The 13,452-nt window shown below is 42.9% G+C and overlaps 5 protein-coding genes across 5 annotated transcripts; 2 read left to right on the top strand and 3 right to left on the bottom strand.

The window, feature by feature from the left end:
• Positions 1–1,066: 1,066 nt before the first annotated feature.
• On the top strand, positions 1,067–2,853 carry BCR41DRAFT_301366 (Alpha/Beta hydrolase protein; the record flags this gene model as incomplete). The annotated part of the gene is made up of 2 exons (XM_022020618.1): positions 1,067–1,440; positions 1,563–2,853. 2 exons carry the CDS (start codon positions 1,067–1,069, stop codon positions 2,851–2,853), a joined length of 1,665 nt encoding a protein of 554 aa, XP_021884113.1.
• Positions 2,854–3,018: 165 nt separating this feature from the next.
• BCR41DRAFT_220961 (hypothetical protein) lies at positions 3,019–6,180 on the bottom strand. Its single transcript, XM_022020008.1, has 3 exons — positions 6,041–6,180; positions 4,137–5,941; positions 3,019–4,032 (listed from the first exon to the last, which is right to left on the bottom strand). The coding sequence occupies exons 2-3, from the start codon at positions 5,850–5,852 to the stop codon at positions 3,082–3,084; spliced, it is 2,667 nt and encodes an 888-aa protein (XP_021884112.1). The 5' UTR covers positions 5,853–5,941; positions 6,041–6,180; the 3' UTR covers positions 3,019–3,081.
• A 393-nt stretch (positions 6,181–6,573) lies between these two features.
• BCR41DRAFT_220962 (ubiquitin-related domain-containing protein) lies at positions 6,574–7,751 on the bottom strand. Its single transcript, XM_022020009.1, has 3 exons — positions 7,252–7,751; positions 6,864–6,932; positions 6,574–6,761 (listed from the first exon to the last, which is right to left on the bottom strand). Exons 1-3 carry the CDS (start codon positions 7,466–7,468, stop codon positions 6,628–6,630), a joined length of 420 nt encoding a protein of 139 aa, XP_021884111.1. The 5' UTR covers positions 7,469–7,751; the 3' UTR covers positions 6,574–6,627.
• A 135-nt stretch (positions 7,752–7,886) lies between these two features.
• On the top strand, positions 7,887–10,536 carry BCR41DRAFT_384449 (hypothetical protein). Its single transcript, XM_022027573.1, has 9 exons — positions 7,887–8,177; positions 8,272–8,505; positions 8,592–8,628; positions 8,720–8,769; positions 8,857–9,209; positions 9,302–9,480; positions 9,563–9,668; positions 9,755–9,965; positions 10,073–10,536. Exons 1-9 carry the CDS (start codon positions 7,893–7,895, stop codon positions 10,376–10,378), a joined length of 1,761 nt encoding a protein of 586 aa, XP_021884110.1. The 5' UTR covers positions 7,887–7,892; the 3' UTR covers positions 10,379–10,536.
• Positions 10,417–13,316, bottom strand: BCR41DRAFT_348144 (ras-related protein rab-4B-like protein). Its single transcript, XM_022023233.1, has 10 exons — positions 12,913–13,316; positions 12,141–12,186; positions 11,894–11,928; positions 11,725–11,810; positions 11,606–11,613; positions 11,416–11,436; positions 11,236–11,298; positions 10,944–11,095; positions 10,758–10,853; positions 10,417–10,656 (listed from the first exon to the last, which is right to left on the bottom strand). Exons 1-10 carry the CDS (start codon positions 12,923–12,925, stop codon positions 10,547–10,549), a joined length of 630 nt encoding a protein of 209 aa, XP_021884109.1. The 5' UTR covers positions 12,926–13,316; the 3' UTR covers positions 10,417–10,546.
• Positions 13,317–13,452: the final 136 nt, after the last annotated feature.

Genomic DNA, 13,452 nt, shown 5'->3' with positions numbered 1-13,452 from the left:
ATGTGTGAGAAGAGCTCTTTTTGTCATATTGAAAGTTGGGTTATTGTTGATATTGCTATCCTGTGCCACCACGCTTTGTCAGGCAGGAAAGGGTTCTCGACATGCCTATGCAAAGATGGGATTCTTTTCAAAAAAATGTAAACACGACCTCCACTTTCTTTCTTTACCCACCTGGGCTACATTGATCATGTATGTACATGTACTGTTTACACTTATTGAGCATTCCTTCACCTCAAAAGGACAAAAACACAAGAAAAAAAGTTGTAGAAAGTTCACAAAACAGGTTTGGGGTTGCATCAAAATGGGTGTTGGCTCTCCCTTGAACGATCGTTCCCACTAAGGTTTATTTATTACAAACAAAAAAAGAAAAGTTCTGCGAAGTAGAAAGAAGATCCAGGCACCAAAAGGAAACCAGTTCGAAAAGACATAAAAGGTATCCGTTACCCTCTTTTTTTTTATTTTTTCTTTTTTTCCTTGTTGTCTTACACCACTACACATCCCGTCCAAATACATCGGTCCTCCTCCAGTCCTTTTCAGGATCTACTCCCATTTCCTTTACCCTCCTTCCCTGCTTCCTCTTATTCACTCTTTTACTGCTCCTCCCTTCTTTTTCCATCCTTCGGCCATGAGAACATTCACTATCTCATGCCTTTTGGCGGCAGCCTCTGTCCAGGCAGCCTTCGCTCAAGTCCTCATCGCCCCTGAGCCTGACTTGAACTCTACGGAGGTCCCTGATTTGAATACCACACCCACTACTACTTCTGCTAGTGTCACCACCACTGTTGCCCCTAGTGCAACTATTGTCAACAGTGTTCATGCTTTGGTCGACAACAACCTCGAAGTAGATGGTGCCAACTTCCCTTTCCTCCTCTTGCCCGATCAACGCATCGCTGCCCGTAGTGCTCAGTCCTGTAGCAAGCTGGGAGAACTCCTTTTCTCGGCCCAAAGCCGTACCATATCATCTGTCCAGAAAATGTTGGCACAGGTTGCACCCAACATGACCGAATTCTGGATTGACACTGGCGCTAGCGACGATAAATATCTCACTAATTGTGAAACATTAGTCATGAACAATGGCCAGGCCACCATCAAGTCTGGTGTTTCGTGCTTAAAGCTGCTTCCATCCCTCTGCTCCAACGTCAATACTTCCGGTAAGATCACTGTCAACACTACTCTAGGTCGCGTCACTGGTGCACGCGACAAGATGGGCTTCCGCTTTCAAGGTATCCGCTATGCTAAGGCTCCTGTTGGTAGCCTTCGTTTTGCTGCCCCAGTTCCTATTACCACCCACTGGACAAACGCTGTTGACGCCACCGCTCCTGGTAATAAGTGCCCGCAAATGGGTGATCTCCCCGGTGGTGATGAAGACTGTCTATTCCTCAATGTCTTCACCCCAAAGTTGAATGCCGACAAAAAGAGCCTACTTCCTGTTATGTTCTAGTAAGTTATTTGGTTAACATCATAGATTCTGATCATTCCACCAACGCAACCCATTTTTTTGTGTTACATATGCAGTCTTAACTAATATGAAATTGTTCAAACTTAAACTTTCCTATTTTCAGTCTTCACGGTGGTTCCTTTACAACCGGCACTGGTTCCGACCCCGCTTTCAACCCCGCCAATATGGCTAGTCGCGGTCAAGTTGTTATCGTCACCATTAACTATCGTCTTGGTCTCCTCGGTTTCCTCGAGCGCGTCGATGCTGGCATCAGTCGTTCGACTCTCCCCGGTAACCAGGGTGTTCGTGATATGCTCGTTGCTCTCCAATGGGTCCAGAGCCACATCAACAGCTTTGGAGGTGATGCTTCCAAAGTCACCATTTTTGGCGAGTCTGCTGGCGGTCATGCTGTCCGCACTCTCTTATCTATGCCCGCTGCTACCAAAGATCTCTTCCATGCTGCCATTTCCCAATCTGACCCTATCGATTTGCCCTTCAACAGAGTCAAGACTGCCTCCACTGTTGTCAGTGGCGGCGCCATGGAGATCCTCGGATGCACTGACCTTGCTTGCATGCGCTCCAAGAGTGTCCAGGATATCCTCACTGCCCAGACTACCATCGTTGGCCAGGCTATCAACAAGGCTCCCGAGGAGTCTTTCCTTGAATTGATCAAGCCCTCCATTGACGGAATCCTTATCTTTGACAACTTTGATCAATTAATCGCTGGAAAGAACGGAGGCGTTAGCAAGGTTCCTCTTATCATCGGAACCATGAAGAATGAGGCCAATGGTTTCCTTCCTAGTTTGGGACAAGGAACTCCTATGCCTCCTGCCGTCTTTGGATTGACCCTTGGAACCATTCTGGGTTACCAGCGATCGATGATCACTATCGCTTATAATCTTTATGCTATCGATGGTACCAATCCCGATGGTGTCCGTGAAGCTGAAGGTCTCTTTGCCTCCGATTATCTCTGGCTCTGCCCCACTCAGTTCCTCGCCAAGGCATATGCTTCTGCTGCTGGCGTCCCTGTTTACCAATACCAATTCCAGAAGGGCTATAATCCTTCAACCCGCCCTGCTGATGACATCTGTGCCACCCATGTCTGCCACGGTGACGATGTTGCTCTTGTCTTTGCCAGCCCCGCTCTCATGAATAACGCCACAGCATACCCCTGGACTGCCCAGGATGCTGCTCTCTCTAGGACGGTTATGGACCGCTGGACTGCCTTTGCTACCTCTGGTAATCCCAACCCTACCGCTTATGGTGGTGACAATCTTCCTAACTGGCCCAAGTACGACAGCAGCACACAAAACATCTACTTGTTTGACACCACACCCTCTGTCCAGGCTGGCGGTCTTCGTCCTCAATTTTGTGGATTCCTCGACCAGGCAATTCACTACGACTTCCAGCTGTAAATGCCTCTAATCGTCTATAGCCCTTATTCACATTCTTATGTAGCTTATCCATATAATAATTTTAAACATTCATAAACAACTATTAAAGATCATTTGAAATAACAAAGTCAAGTCTTTCACAGAGCTATCGCTGTTACATACTTTGTCCAAACAAACAAATGTCTTTTTTTTTTTTTTTTTTTTTCTTTTTCTTTTTTAATGTAACAAATATATATAGTACATAAAAATTTATGACATGTCCTCGTCTTCAACCTCCTCAACACGAGTTTTACGATTGTTTTGTCTCGTTTCTCCTTCTTTCTGCATATTAAATTCTGGATCAGTGTTATTAGCCCTAGCACTAGAGGCAGAAATAGTTGTGTTTCCAGATCCTGCGTCATTTGTGTTTGCAGGTGCAAGTGTTGTTGATGATGACGTTGATGATCCTATGAATGATGAACTGCGTGTGGCTGAAAGCTCTGCTCGTACAGCATCTCGGATAGACCTTGCTGTCAAAGATTCTATGCCGCTTATATTTAACCCTAAAGGTGCCATCATTTGAGTAATTCGCCTTGTCAAGTTTTCTGATAACGTCTCTGCTTCCAAGGCTGTCGAATGTCCTGCGGTAATAGTGGGTCCAAGAGGGGCAGGAGGTGCTGTTGAGCCTAAAAGCGAGTGTGCCGCCGTGCAGCCCCTGGGACGAGAGGTATTTTGTCTGTCTGCAGTCGCCATTAGGGGCCATGCGCCTCCTACAAGCCCCCCTTGCTCTTCCCTGCGTCTAGGAACAATGTTGGCACAAAGAACATTCACTAGGGTATTGGTAGCTCGATTCGATAGCTCAACCCAGCGACGGCCATTAGCATGAATAGCGGAGCCTACGACGTGCGTTGCAATCCGTTGAGCCTCAGCTTGGTCCCGTTCTGGGAATAAGCCATAGAATGCCACTCTCCATGAACCGACCACATCTCTGATCCAGAGCACAACATCTCTTGCAAAAGTGGGCCAATTACTCTCTCTCCCTGTGGGTGCCGCAACAACAAGGTAAATCAGTCGTCTGAAGTGTTCACGAAGTACATCAAGCGAAATTCGACGAATATCTTCACTCGTGATTTGAATACTGGCAGGAGGACTTAATGTTTCCAAGATTTCGTCCACATGCACAGCATCCATGATAGCATGTGCAAACATAACAGCAACCGACTAATAATCAGTAAGTGATAGAGACCAGAGTTAGTCATATATTTAATTATCAACCTAGGGCAACACATGGAGTCAGAAAACTTTAAAAAAAAAGTCGAGCTTACGTCCAAATTACTCTCCGTCAACTGCTGTCCGTTTAAAGCGCGCTCACGGATAAAGGAGTTCAAGACAGGGTGAATATTGCGCAGTGGCGCAGGGTGACCCTCAACAATGGATCGAGTTTCTCTAACGGTAACAGACTCTGCAACATTCCTGACTAAATCCTGTAATGGTGTGCTAGGGGACTCTGGATCGTTGCAAATTACATCAGCTAATCTCCTGGGTGATCCATCCTCACGCGGTTGATCTACCATTCTCAGGATTGCAGAAATAAACACACCAATACGACCCAAGTTGTACGCAGGCGAGCCATTTGATGAATTGTTGTTGCTAGTAGTAGCGGATGGCGATGGTAAAGATGGACTACTTGGGGATGGACTTGAAGCAGTGGATGGTGAATCTGCTTGTGAGCGTCTAGCTTCATTAGATGAAGTTCGAGCAACGGCTGGACGCACAGTTGCTTGTGGTTGTGGAGAAACGGGTGAGGGGACAGTGGTAGCAGTGGTTGTTGTTGAGCGGGATGCAGGTCCCTGTGCTGATGATGCCGCTGGCAATGACGATGACGATCCTGGGATCAACGAATTTAACTGCTCCAACTCTTGCCTCACTCTGTTCTCATAATCTGTGAAGGATGGTTGCTGAGAGGTAAGGCGTCTTCTCGAAGTCGCTCTGCCATCATTAATGTCCGAAAAGTCATCTGGTCTCTCTCTACGTCTGGAAGATGCTCTAGAGTTAAGTGTTCGCTCCAGTTGCTCTGTTGCGTCATTAATAGCTCTCGATGCTGCGAGATTTGCTTCAAAGTCGGCTACTGTGGCAGCCAAAGTTGGTTCGCTTGTTCTTTGGGATGAGTTGGATGGTTCCATATTATCGAAAGATGAGTTGAGGTTTCGCATAAATTCCACAAACCCTCCACTTGACTGATCAACCACTGGAATCATAAGTCGAGTAAAATGCGATGCAAAAGGGCTAGTGGCAGCAGCAGCAGCAGCAGCATAAGGTGCAGGAACATTAGTGTTAGTCCTCCTTGAAGATCGCGTAGGACTTTGAATTGTATAAGATAGGCTATCATTAGGACCAAATATCATCCGACCAATGGGTCTTGCTCCGAGTTGAGACGATGTGCCGGAAGATGGTGTCGCTGAAGTGCTCGTCCCAAGAGGTTGTGCTGTTGCTGCCGTTGAGTTACTTGATGACGCTGACGCAGGCGTGGAGGCATTCTCAGGCCTGGTGGCTGTGTTGATTGTGGAAGAGAGGGCTGCATTCACATTTTGAGCAGAAGCCCTGGCATGGGCCATTATTGATGGTATCAGACCCAAAGGAGCGGGACGTCCTCCTGCTGCGCCACGTGAAAGAATGGAGAATGGAAAGTTGCTCAATGATCCACGCTGTGGAGCCGATGGCCTTGTTCCTGCACTTCCATTATTATTTGAACTCCCTTGGGGTTCTCGTAGTATGGTGTTCATTCTTGATGCTGGTTGGAAGCGATATGTTACTGCGCCTGGGGCATTTCCAACGAAGGTGGCATTGGCTAGCATCGGGAAAACAGTGTTCTGAACACTAGCCAACCTATACATGGCTCGAGCAGCCCTGAGGGACACTCGTTGTAGATGTAAACGCTCTGAAGGCTGCGCCAGGGACTGGCCATATTGATTTGAAAGTGTTTGCAAGTGGTTGGCCATCGAGCGGTTCGTTTCAGCGAGTTGCGTCAAAATGCTGACCATACGTGCCAAGTCCGTAGAATCACCATCGACATCTTCATCAACTGATTCTAACTCTGGGACATCAAGGGACTCCAGTTCAATGCCTTCAACTAGATTAAATTTAACAAAGCTAGAGAGATGAGTGCTTTGTTGTCAATTGTACAGAGATACAGTGGCCAGCCAATGACAAAGGTGGATGGGCAACTTACGTTGATCGGCTGGATGTGCCAAGATGGTTTGCACGTTTCTGAGTTGGGTCGATGCCCTTGTTAACTCAGCCTCGATAGTAGCGAGATGCTATTATAGCCAGAGCATTCAAATTATTTTTAGTTGGAAAGTATAGGTTTTTCACATGTATTGGTCTGTACCACGCCAATATTTTGAAAAATATACAGTGTGGAATCGGCTCGTGATAACCTAATCCTTACAGGCAAACTTGCTCCAAGTGGGACTGATCTGCTTGCTCTCGTCCTTGTCCTCGCGTGCTCTCCAACTCCCCCGGTTTGACTAGAATTATTTCCAAAAAGAGATCGGATAGTCTATGTGTACACATGGACAATTCATTAAAACAGGTTAGTTCACAATGGTGAAACAAAGAGAGCAATCCTTTGTTGCTTGTACATTGACGTTCTTACAGCTGGATCTCCATCGATATGGATCACCGTAGGATGCCCATCCATCTCCATTTCCATATCCGCAGGAAGAGTTCCAGCGAGCGCCTGCATGAGCTGGTAGTAAAAGTACAAAATAAGACAAGGGTCCTGTAGAATATATTGCAGGTCGCAATTCGACATTATCACGGAGCCTCAAGACTTACATTCTGAGCATCCATGTTATCATCTACACCGATGATGCTGAAAAGATATTCTGGTGTGTCAAATCGGAGAGGAGCACCGCTAGCAGTTGATCCAGTAGCTATTCGAGGAGCATCTAAGAGTAACACAATGAATATCATGCCTCTATTTAGTTCGATAGCGCCATCATGACTGAAGAAAACGTATTTATTTGCCAGAGTATGTTTGTTATTCATACCATTTTGCTGATTCTGTGGTGCATCAGCAGGTCGGGTAACAAGGTGGATTGTCTGTCCATCCTGCAGAGCTATTGATTAACATTAAAAATTAGAATTGTAACAGTAATCAGTAAACATTCTTTGCTTGTGTACAACAAATCCAAGCACTGTCAGGCATTAAACTAATGTCGGATCCAATGAAGCCGAGTTGAAAGAAAAAAAAAAAAAAAAAAAAAAAAAAAAAAAAAACATGAATAATTCTAAATGACAAAAAAAGAGCACAGAACAGGAACACGGATATTGAATGCCGAAAGAGATGAGCGGCATGGGTAGTACAAATAAATGCCTCTTCCCTCGCATTAGTGCATCACACGAGAAAGTCAAGGATAATAAAAGCCTTTCACATACAATATTCCGTCAAAGGCTTATCATCGACCATGACTCGGCCACGAAAGATCAGCCGCTGCCGAGGACTAGGCACCTGCAGCATCACGGCTAGTTTCTCTTTCAAGTCGAGAACGGTTTCGCTGACTAACACATTCACAGTATGAGTCTGAGACTCGATTGTCTTGACATGAAGCGTAATAGGTGCATCCAGCGACGAGGCTGCTTCAGTACTACCCATTGCGGCGTGAATGATAGAATTTTCAAAATTATTATTTGAAGAGACTGAGGAAATGGAAAATGTTGGCGAGGCGAAATGTGGTACTTCGTATTAAATAAAGCTTATTAATTGCAAATAAAATTGTGAGACAATTGAAAGTTGTCCAAGGGAAGAGGGAAAGAAGAGAATGCCAAGTTAAAGCTGCCAAACACAGTGATCAGTGAATGACAAGGAGAAGAAGGAGTGTGAATTCGGAAGAAGAAAAAGAGGGTAGAGGGAAAAAGGAGAGAAATGTGATGACAGATGAATTTGATGTGGAACATCGGTTCAAAGTGTAGCTTGTTGGCTTCGCAGTATCCATCAATCACGTGATAGTATCGGTCGATTCCTCTGCTGCCAACTGAATTCTGGTCTTGTCCATACATTTTTAATACTTATAACGTCCATGATCCCAGCAAAACGTTCATCACCTTTCGCTCGTGCTCGCTCATTCCCGAATAGTCAGGCACAAAGGGAATCCGGCAATAATGGAACTGATGGCACACCCTTGTCCAAGCGCTTGAGCTTTGCCAGGACAATGTCAACCCCTTTCCAAGTGTTGCACCCGTCCTTGAAGGCAACTAAAAACCCGTTTGAGAAGCTTGCTTCGGCTACACCGTCGCCAAGAGAGGCCCTCGACCCACTTATTACAGGAAGATCCACTATATGTGATACTGAACAAGAGGGAGAGGTATTGGGAGAAGAGCTATTCTGGTCGGGACACAAATGTTGGAGTCCTAAAAAACTGATTCAAACTAAAATATGGTTTGCTACCCATCTTTTAGGATGATGCTCTGGACCCCAACCGCACTTTGAGCTTATTTTCTTTTTCTCAATCAACCACAGGAAATTCGGGTAATCAAGGAAATGACCCAGGTGATTCAGAAGATGATAGCCCACAAGAGGAGCCGGATCAGGAATTTCTCGATCCTGCAGGGGATTCGCGATCTGAGCTTGACGTTCACAAGCTCTCGCTGCAGCCGAAGCCACGGTTACATGAAGCCTTGGCAAAGGCTAATGTAAGCATCGTTATAAGAATGGGATGAGAGAGCCTTGAAACCCTTCGATATCCTCATATCCTCATTCTCCTTCATTGTACTTTTAGATACAAAAGGGATTACAGGCTGATCAGGAGCTAAAAGGTACCATATATGGTAACTGTTGGTTGCAGTCATGTTGCCAAATTAGATGCCCTAACAGTTACGCTATTAATAATAATATCTTTTTATCTAGCGCCGAGTGTATCTAGTAACTCATCAAAGAAAATGGGATCTGGATTCACGGTATGACCTTTTTTTTTTTTTTTTTTTTTTTTTTTCTCACTGAAAACCCGCTATGAGCCATTCATTGATTATGTTCTTATGCTCCAGACTTCAACCATAGCGCCACTAGACTGGACACTAAAAACTTCGCTCTCGATAACATCACAGGACCCGTTAACTTGGTGTGACCATGGAGCAGCTACTGATGAAATTCAAGCAATGCAACTTTTCGTATCCTTGCCATCATCCTTCAGCTTTAATCAAGGGCCTAATGTCAAGTATAATCCATCAACATCTGCAAGGATACGATTGCTAGCGGCTTCCTATCACTGGATCTATCCAACTAATACTCCTACAATCCTTCAGGCACAAAGTATCAGTAAGATCTTGAAGAATATAGGAAATATGGCATCAAGCGAAAAAGCCAGTATTACAGAACTGTTTTCTAGATCTACGGAGTGGTACGTTACAGGATCATTACTCGGTTTCTGCTGAGGTAACATGTAGAGGATTCGATGGTAGACAGTAATCGCCACCAATCTTGTTATTTCAGGAAACAGGCATTCAAGACATTATATCAGTCCTGTCGCAATGGAACGTGCCTATGCTTTTATTATGTTGGAACCACATGGGCAATCTTATTCCAGCATGGGTCCGTCTCTCTGTCTGGTGATATAGAAGCAATCTTGACAAATTCAACGCCAGGATTGCGAAAGGTGCTGGAAGATGAAGGTTAGTTATATACAGCGGTTGCGGATTAAATGTTAATTATAAGCCCCAGCTGATTAGATTTTTTTTTTTTTTTTTTTTTAAGAAATCAAATTTGAAAGGTTGCCTAATGTTGCCCGTAAGACCACTATCCATCATTTCAGCGCAAAGCATGATTTGGATGACTCTAGTGATAACGAGGAGGATAGAACGTATGTCTTTGAATAGCAGCCTTTCTCTTTCTCATGCTAATCATATTCACACAAAGTTACCTGACTATGTTCTCTACGTCCTAAAGCAATCGTTTCAACGTTGCCAAAGCGCCATTAGTGCAGCCGGGAAGCCATAACCTGTCAGATACTCTTTTATTCAAGGGACAAGTTGATGTTCATGGCCTCTTCAGCCACTTATTAAATATGAAGACAACATACGAGGATGGCTTCCTTTACCAATCTCCCATGCTTATTGCCGATGTTCCTTTTCTTCATGCAGGTTTAAAACGAGCGATAGTAAGTTTACAGTATTCCAGTCCTTACAACGCGAGGCAATATATCGGAATAAAGTTACCGGCTGCCTTTGTTAATTTATTAACTGGATTTATGTACTGCACTCATAGAACTCAAAGTGCAGAATCGTAAGTAAGCATGTCGAAGGTACTGATAGAGTACAGAAAGAGTATAGGGTTGATATTCAAGGTTTACTGCTTCCGACGGCAACCAGAGAAATCTATAGTATTTTTGCACAAGAACAGCCAACAGGCTTCAACTCTTTTACTTCAAGCGATGCTCGATCGCTAGGACTTAATTTACGTCCATTGCTGTTAAAGGAAAAGCCTCAAGAAAAAGGAATCTTTGTCGGCGATAAATCCATGGATCAACTGCGATATGACAGTGCAGTAAAGCAGTTTGCTTGGTTAATGTGATGCACCAACGCATATGATTGTAGTGACCACACCTGTCCTCTTTCCTTTATTTTATTTTATTTTTTTACTTCGTCGGCATGTTTTACTCAAGTCTACCATGATTGAACTATGAAGACAGGGATATAGTCAACCATTACGAAATAAACAAAAAAGAAAGTAGACTACATGTCAACAACATAAACTCTTTTGGCGTGCAGGGCGACTCTTTTGCGATATCCTCCGCAAGGAGGAATCACCGTATTGAATCCCTGATCCTGGTCGTTCCGGATCCACTTGTCCTATAAATCATATGCGAAAAAAAAAAAAAAAAAAAAAAATCAATATTATGGCGAGGTAGTTTTGAACCATTTTAATTTTCAATTGAAAGGTGTTTTCCTACCTGTTTCAATTTTTGTCAATATTGCACGCCCACATTTGAGAAATATTTCTTCTACACCTTCTCCTGTCAAAGCACTTGTCTCTAGAAATGTCATCTCTATAATTGGGTGGCAAAAGTATATCGTCATGAATAATTTTTTAAAGATATAAAGTTGAACTTCATACAGGCCATAGTCAGCGAATTTACCATTCTCCTGTGCAAACCGGCTTGCTTCTAAATAAGAAACCTCGCGATCTTCCAAATCTATCTTGTTGCCCACCAACATGAGTGCAATATCAGCTCCTGCAAGCTTCCGTGCATCTGCGATCCATTTTGAGATACTTATGAACGTGTTTCGGCTAGGGCAAAATCAATGCATTGGCATATCGCAGAAAAATAAAATAAAAAATAAAGTTGATAAGAGTGATTTTGATCGATGAGATTTGTAATGGCATTAACTAATTTGATCCGAAAATCCTAGCCTATACTCAAAACTTACTTTGAAATATCATATACCAAAAGGGCTCCTGCAGCACCTCTGTAGTAGCTCCTTGTTACCGACCTTTTTTTTTTTTTAAAAAAAAAAAAAAAAAAACACACAGATTAATCCTTAAATTCTTGAGAATAGGTAAGTCCCAGATAACGGAATAATGGCTTAAATTGATCCTTTTGGACGTACCTGAAGCGCTCTTGCCCAGCACTATATTGTAATTTTTTCCACATTCCCGATACATCCAATAGAAAGCGAAAAATTAATGTTAATTTTTTTTTTTTTTTTTTTTTTTTTTTTAGCGATTGCTGTTGCTGCTGTTGTTGTTTTGATGTAGTCCAGATTAGTTGTTTGCATGTTTAAACTGTCTGACTCTTACGTGTCCCACTAAACCAATGAAAAGCAATATGGAGTTAGAATATATGATGTTTAAAATAAAGTAATAAAAAAAAATTAAAAAAAAAAAGCGACCAACGCTTAGAAACGAAAAAGGCGTACAATCTGGAGTTTGACCTGATTCTTTCCAATAGTAACAATACGGCTTCCGAATTCGACCCCGATGGTATGCGTTGCATTTTCTTTGACTGAGATAAAAGATTTAATTAGTTCGTTTTCGTACAAGTCTTGCAAAGATATTCCTCTCCACATGATCCAATTATTCACTCACACTTATTTTCGACAAATTGATGGAGTAAGCATGATCTATTTGAAGAAACAAAAAAAAAAAAAAAAAAAAAAAAAACATCCGTGGGCTCCATTTTGTTAATGCTTGTGGAACATTATTGAAAAACTTCCTTTCCTCCACAACCTGAAAAAAAAATAATTTATAATCTTGCTGAGAGGACAATAATCGAAGGATAAGAGAAAAGCTATTCACTCGCGAAATTAAGACCTGGACTTTATTATTCACGTACTTGCCAGTTCCGGAATCACCTGTGATAAGAAACTTCAACAAAAAGTCTAGAGTCAACATAAGAGTGAGGAGAGGTAAGTAAGGCTCAACCAGTATGAATCAAACAGAGCAGACGTAAGAAAAGTTTGTGCCAATGGTAACGAAAGCAGGCATGTCCATAATAATAACAAAAGTACAAGTCAATTACAGAGTTCGCATTTTTTTCCCTCCTTTTAAAGGTAAATATAACTATTGTAGTATACTTGTGTGCATGTCAAGAAAAGGAAAGAGCAGGCAGGACTGCAAGTTTAGAGCCAAGAAGTCGTTGTCTTGATGCCACTTGAAGAAATCAATTGTTGACATGCACCCTCATGTAAATGGATACAGCAAAGCATATCTGAATGAGAAAGATAATGATCAAGGGGGGAAGAAGGGGAGGGAGATCAAATGAAAAACGTGGAATAGCAAACACAAAAACAAAAAAAAAAAAGGTGGAGGTGAGAAGGCCTTTTGGCAACATCGATAAGGGGTTCTGTTCTTTTGAGCCATGCAACAAATTACAAGGCATTGAGTGAACAGCTGCTTTTTGCAGCTGCTTGAAGCTGTGTTATCACGCAGGCTAGCTGCTATTTTATTAGTCAAAACGCACAAAATAGACCTCAACAGCGAAGTCTGCTCGCTCTACAGCACAAGTTGTAAGATATAAAAACGTTGCTTGGATGGAAGAAAGTGAAAAAGAAATAGACTGTGAGGTTCTCCCTCTTTCGTTCTTTTTTAAGAAAAGTGTAATTTACCATAAGTTGCCATGTCTGATGAATAATGTGGGTATAATGGTACAAATATGTCGGGTAGAAGATAGATGGAGCGGATGAGATGAGGTCGATGGAAAAGAAGTGTGCCGGGGGATGGAGGAAGGAGCAATTCTTTAATTGAAGAGAGAAAAGGTGGAGTGACAAAGAGATCACAACTGGCCAACAGAGCACAGACTACAGAGATGTTACATGATCACATAGGCGGGCTATTATCCATTAAAAACAAACTGACCAAAACACGCGCTTCTCTGTCAGTCTGGCTGACTGACGAACCTGATTGTTTGTCTCGACATTATGCTTTGATGCATCGGGTCACGGTAACATGACATTGAACGGATGTAAATTCATAGGAACATTCACATACATACACACAAAGAAAATGTAATTGAACATTGTTTTTTTTTTTTTTTTTTTTTGCATCAATAGCTGCAAATTATTCATTTTGTCCTATAATACTTCAAATCAGTAGGACTTGCGATGCAATGCGGTGTGTGAGTTCAGATGTGAATGTATTTCTCTTCC

This window comes from Lobosporangium transversale, assembly GCF_002105155.1.
Source record: "Lobosporangium transversale strain NRRL 3116 chromosome Unknown BCR41scaffold_7, whole genome shotgun sequence".
Lineage (NCBI taxonomy): Eukaryota > Fungi > Mortierellomycota > Mortierellomycetes > Mortierellales > Mortierellaceae > Lobosporangium > Lobosporangium transversale.
The sequence above is the reverse complement of the archived record's forward strand: the minus strand, read 5'-3'. Positions and strand labels throughout refer to the sequence as shown.

Excerpts from the sequence above, each read along its gene's own strand:
- BCR41DRAFT_220961 (XM_022020008.1), bottom strand. The coding sequence starts at position 5,852 with ATGGTCAGCATTTTGACGCAACTCGCTGAAACGAACCGCTCGATGGCC. Across the intron at positions 4,033-4,136 it reads TGACGGAGAGTAATTTGGAC|TCGGTTGCTGTTATGTTTGC; the intron begins GTAAGCTCGACT and ends ACTGATTATTAG.
- BCR41DRAFT_220962 (XM_022020009.1), bottom strand. The coding sequence starts at position 7,468 with ATGGGTAGTACTGAAGCAGCCTCGTCGCTGGATGCACCTATTACGCTT. Across the intron at positions 6,933-7,251 it reads TAAGCCTTTGACGGAATATT|CTCTGCAGGATGGACAGACA; the intron begins GTATGTGAAAGG and ends GTTAATCAATAG. Across the intron at positions 6,762-6,863 it reads ACCACAGAATCAGCAAAATG|ATGCTCCTCGAATAGCTACT; the intron begins GTATGAATAACA and ends TGTTACTCTTAG.
- BCR41DRAFT_384449 (XM_022027573.1), top strand. The coding sequence starts at position 7,893 with ATGATCCCAGCAAAACGTTCATCACCTTTCGCTCGTGCTCGCTCATTC. Across the intron at positions 8,506-8,591 it reads AAGCCTTGGCAAAGGCTAAT|ATACAAAAGGGATTACAGGC; the intron begins GTAAGCATCGTT and ends TTGTACTTTTAG. Across the intron at positions 9,210-9,301 it reads TTTTCTAGATCTACGGAGTG|GAAACAGGCATTCAAGACAT; the intron begins GTACGTTACAGG and ends TTGTTATTTCAG.
- BCR41DRAFT_348144 (XM_022023233.1), bottom strand. Across the intron at positions 11,299-11,415 it reads GCTGGGCAAGAGCGCTTCAG|GTCGGTAACAAGGAGCTACT; the intron begins GTACGTCCAAAA and ends AAAAAAAAAAAG. Across the intron at positions 11,096-11,235 it reads TTGGTATATGATATTTCAAA|CCGAAACACGTTCATAAGTA; the intron begins GTAAGTTTTGAG and ends ATTTTGCCCTAG.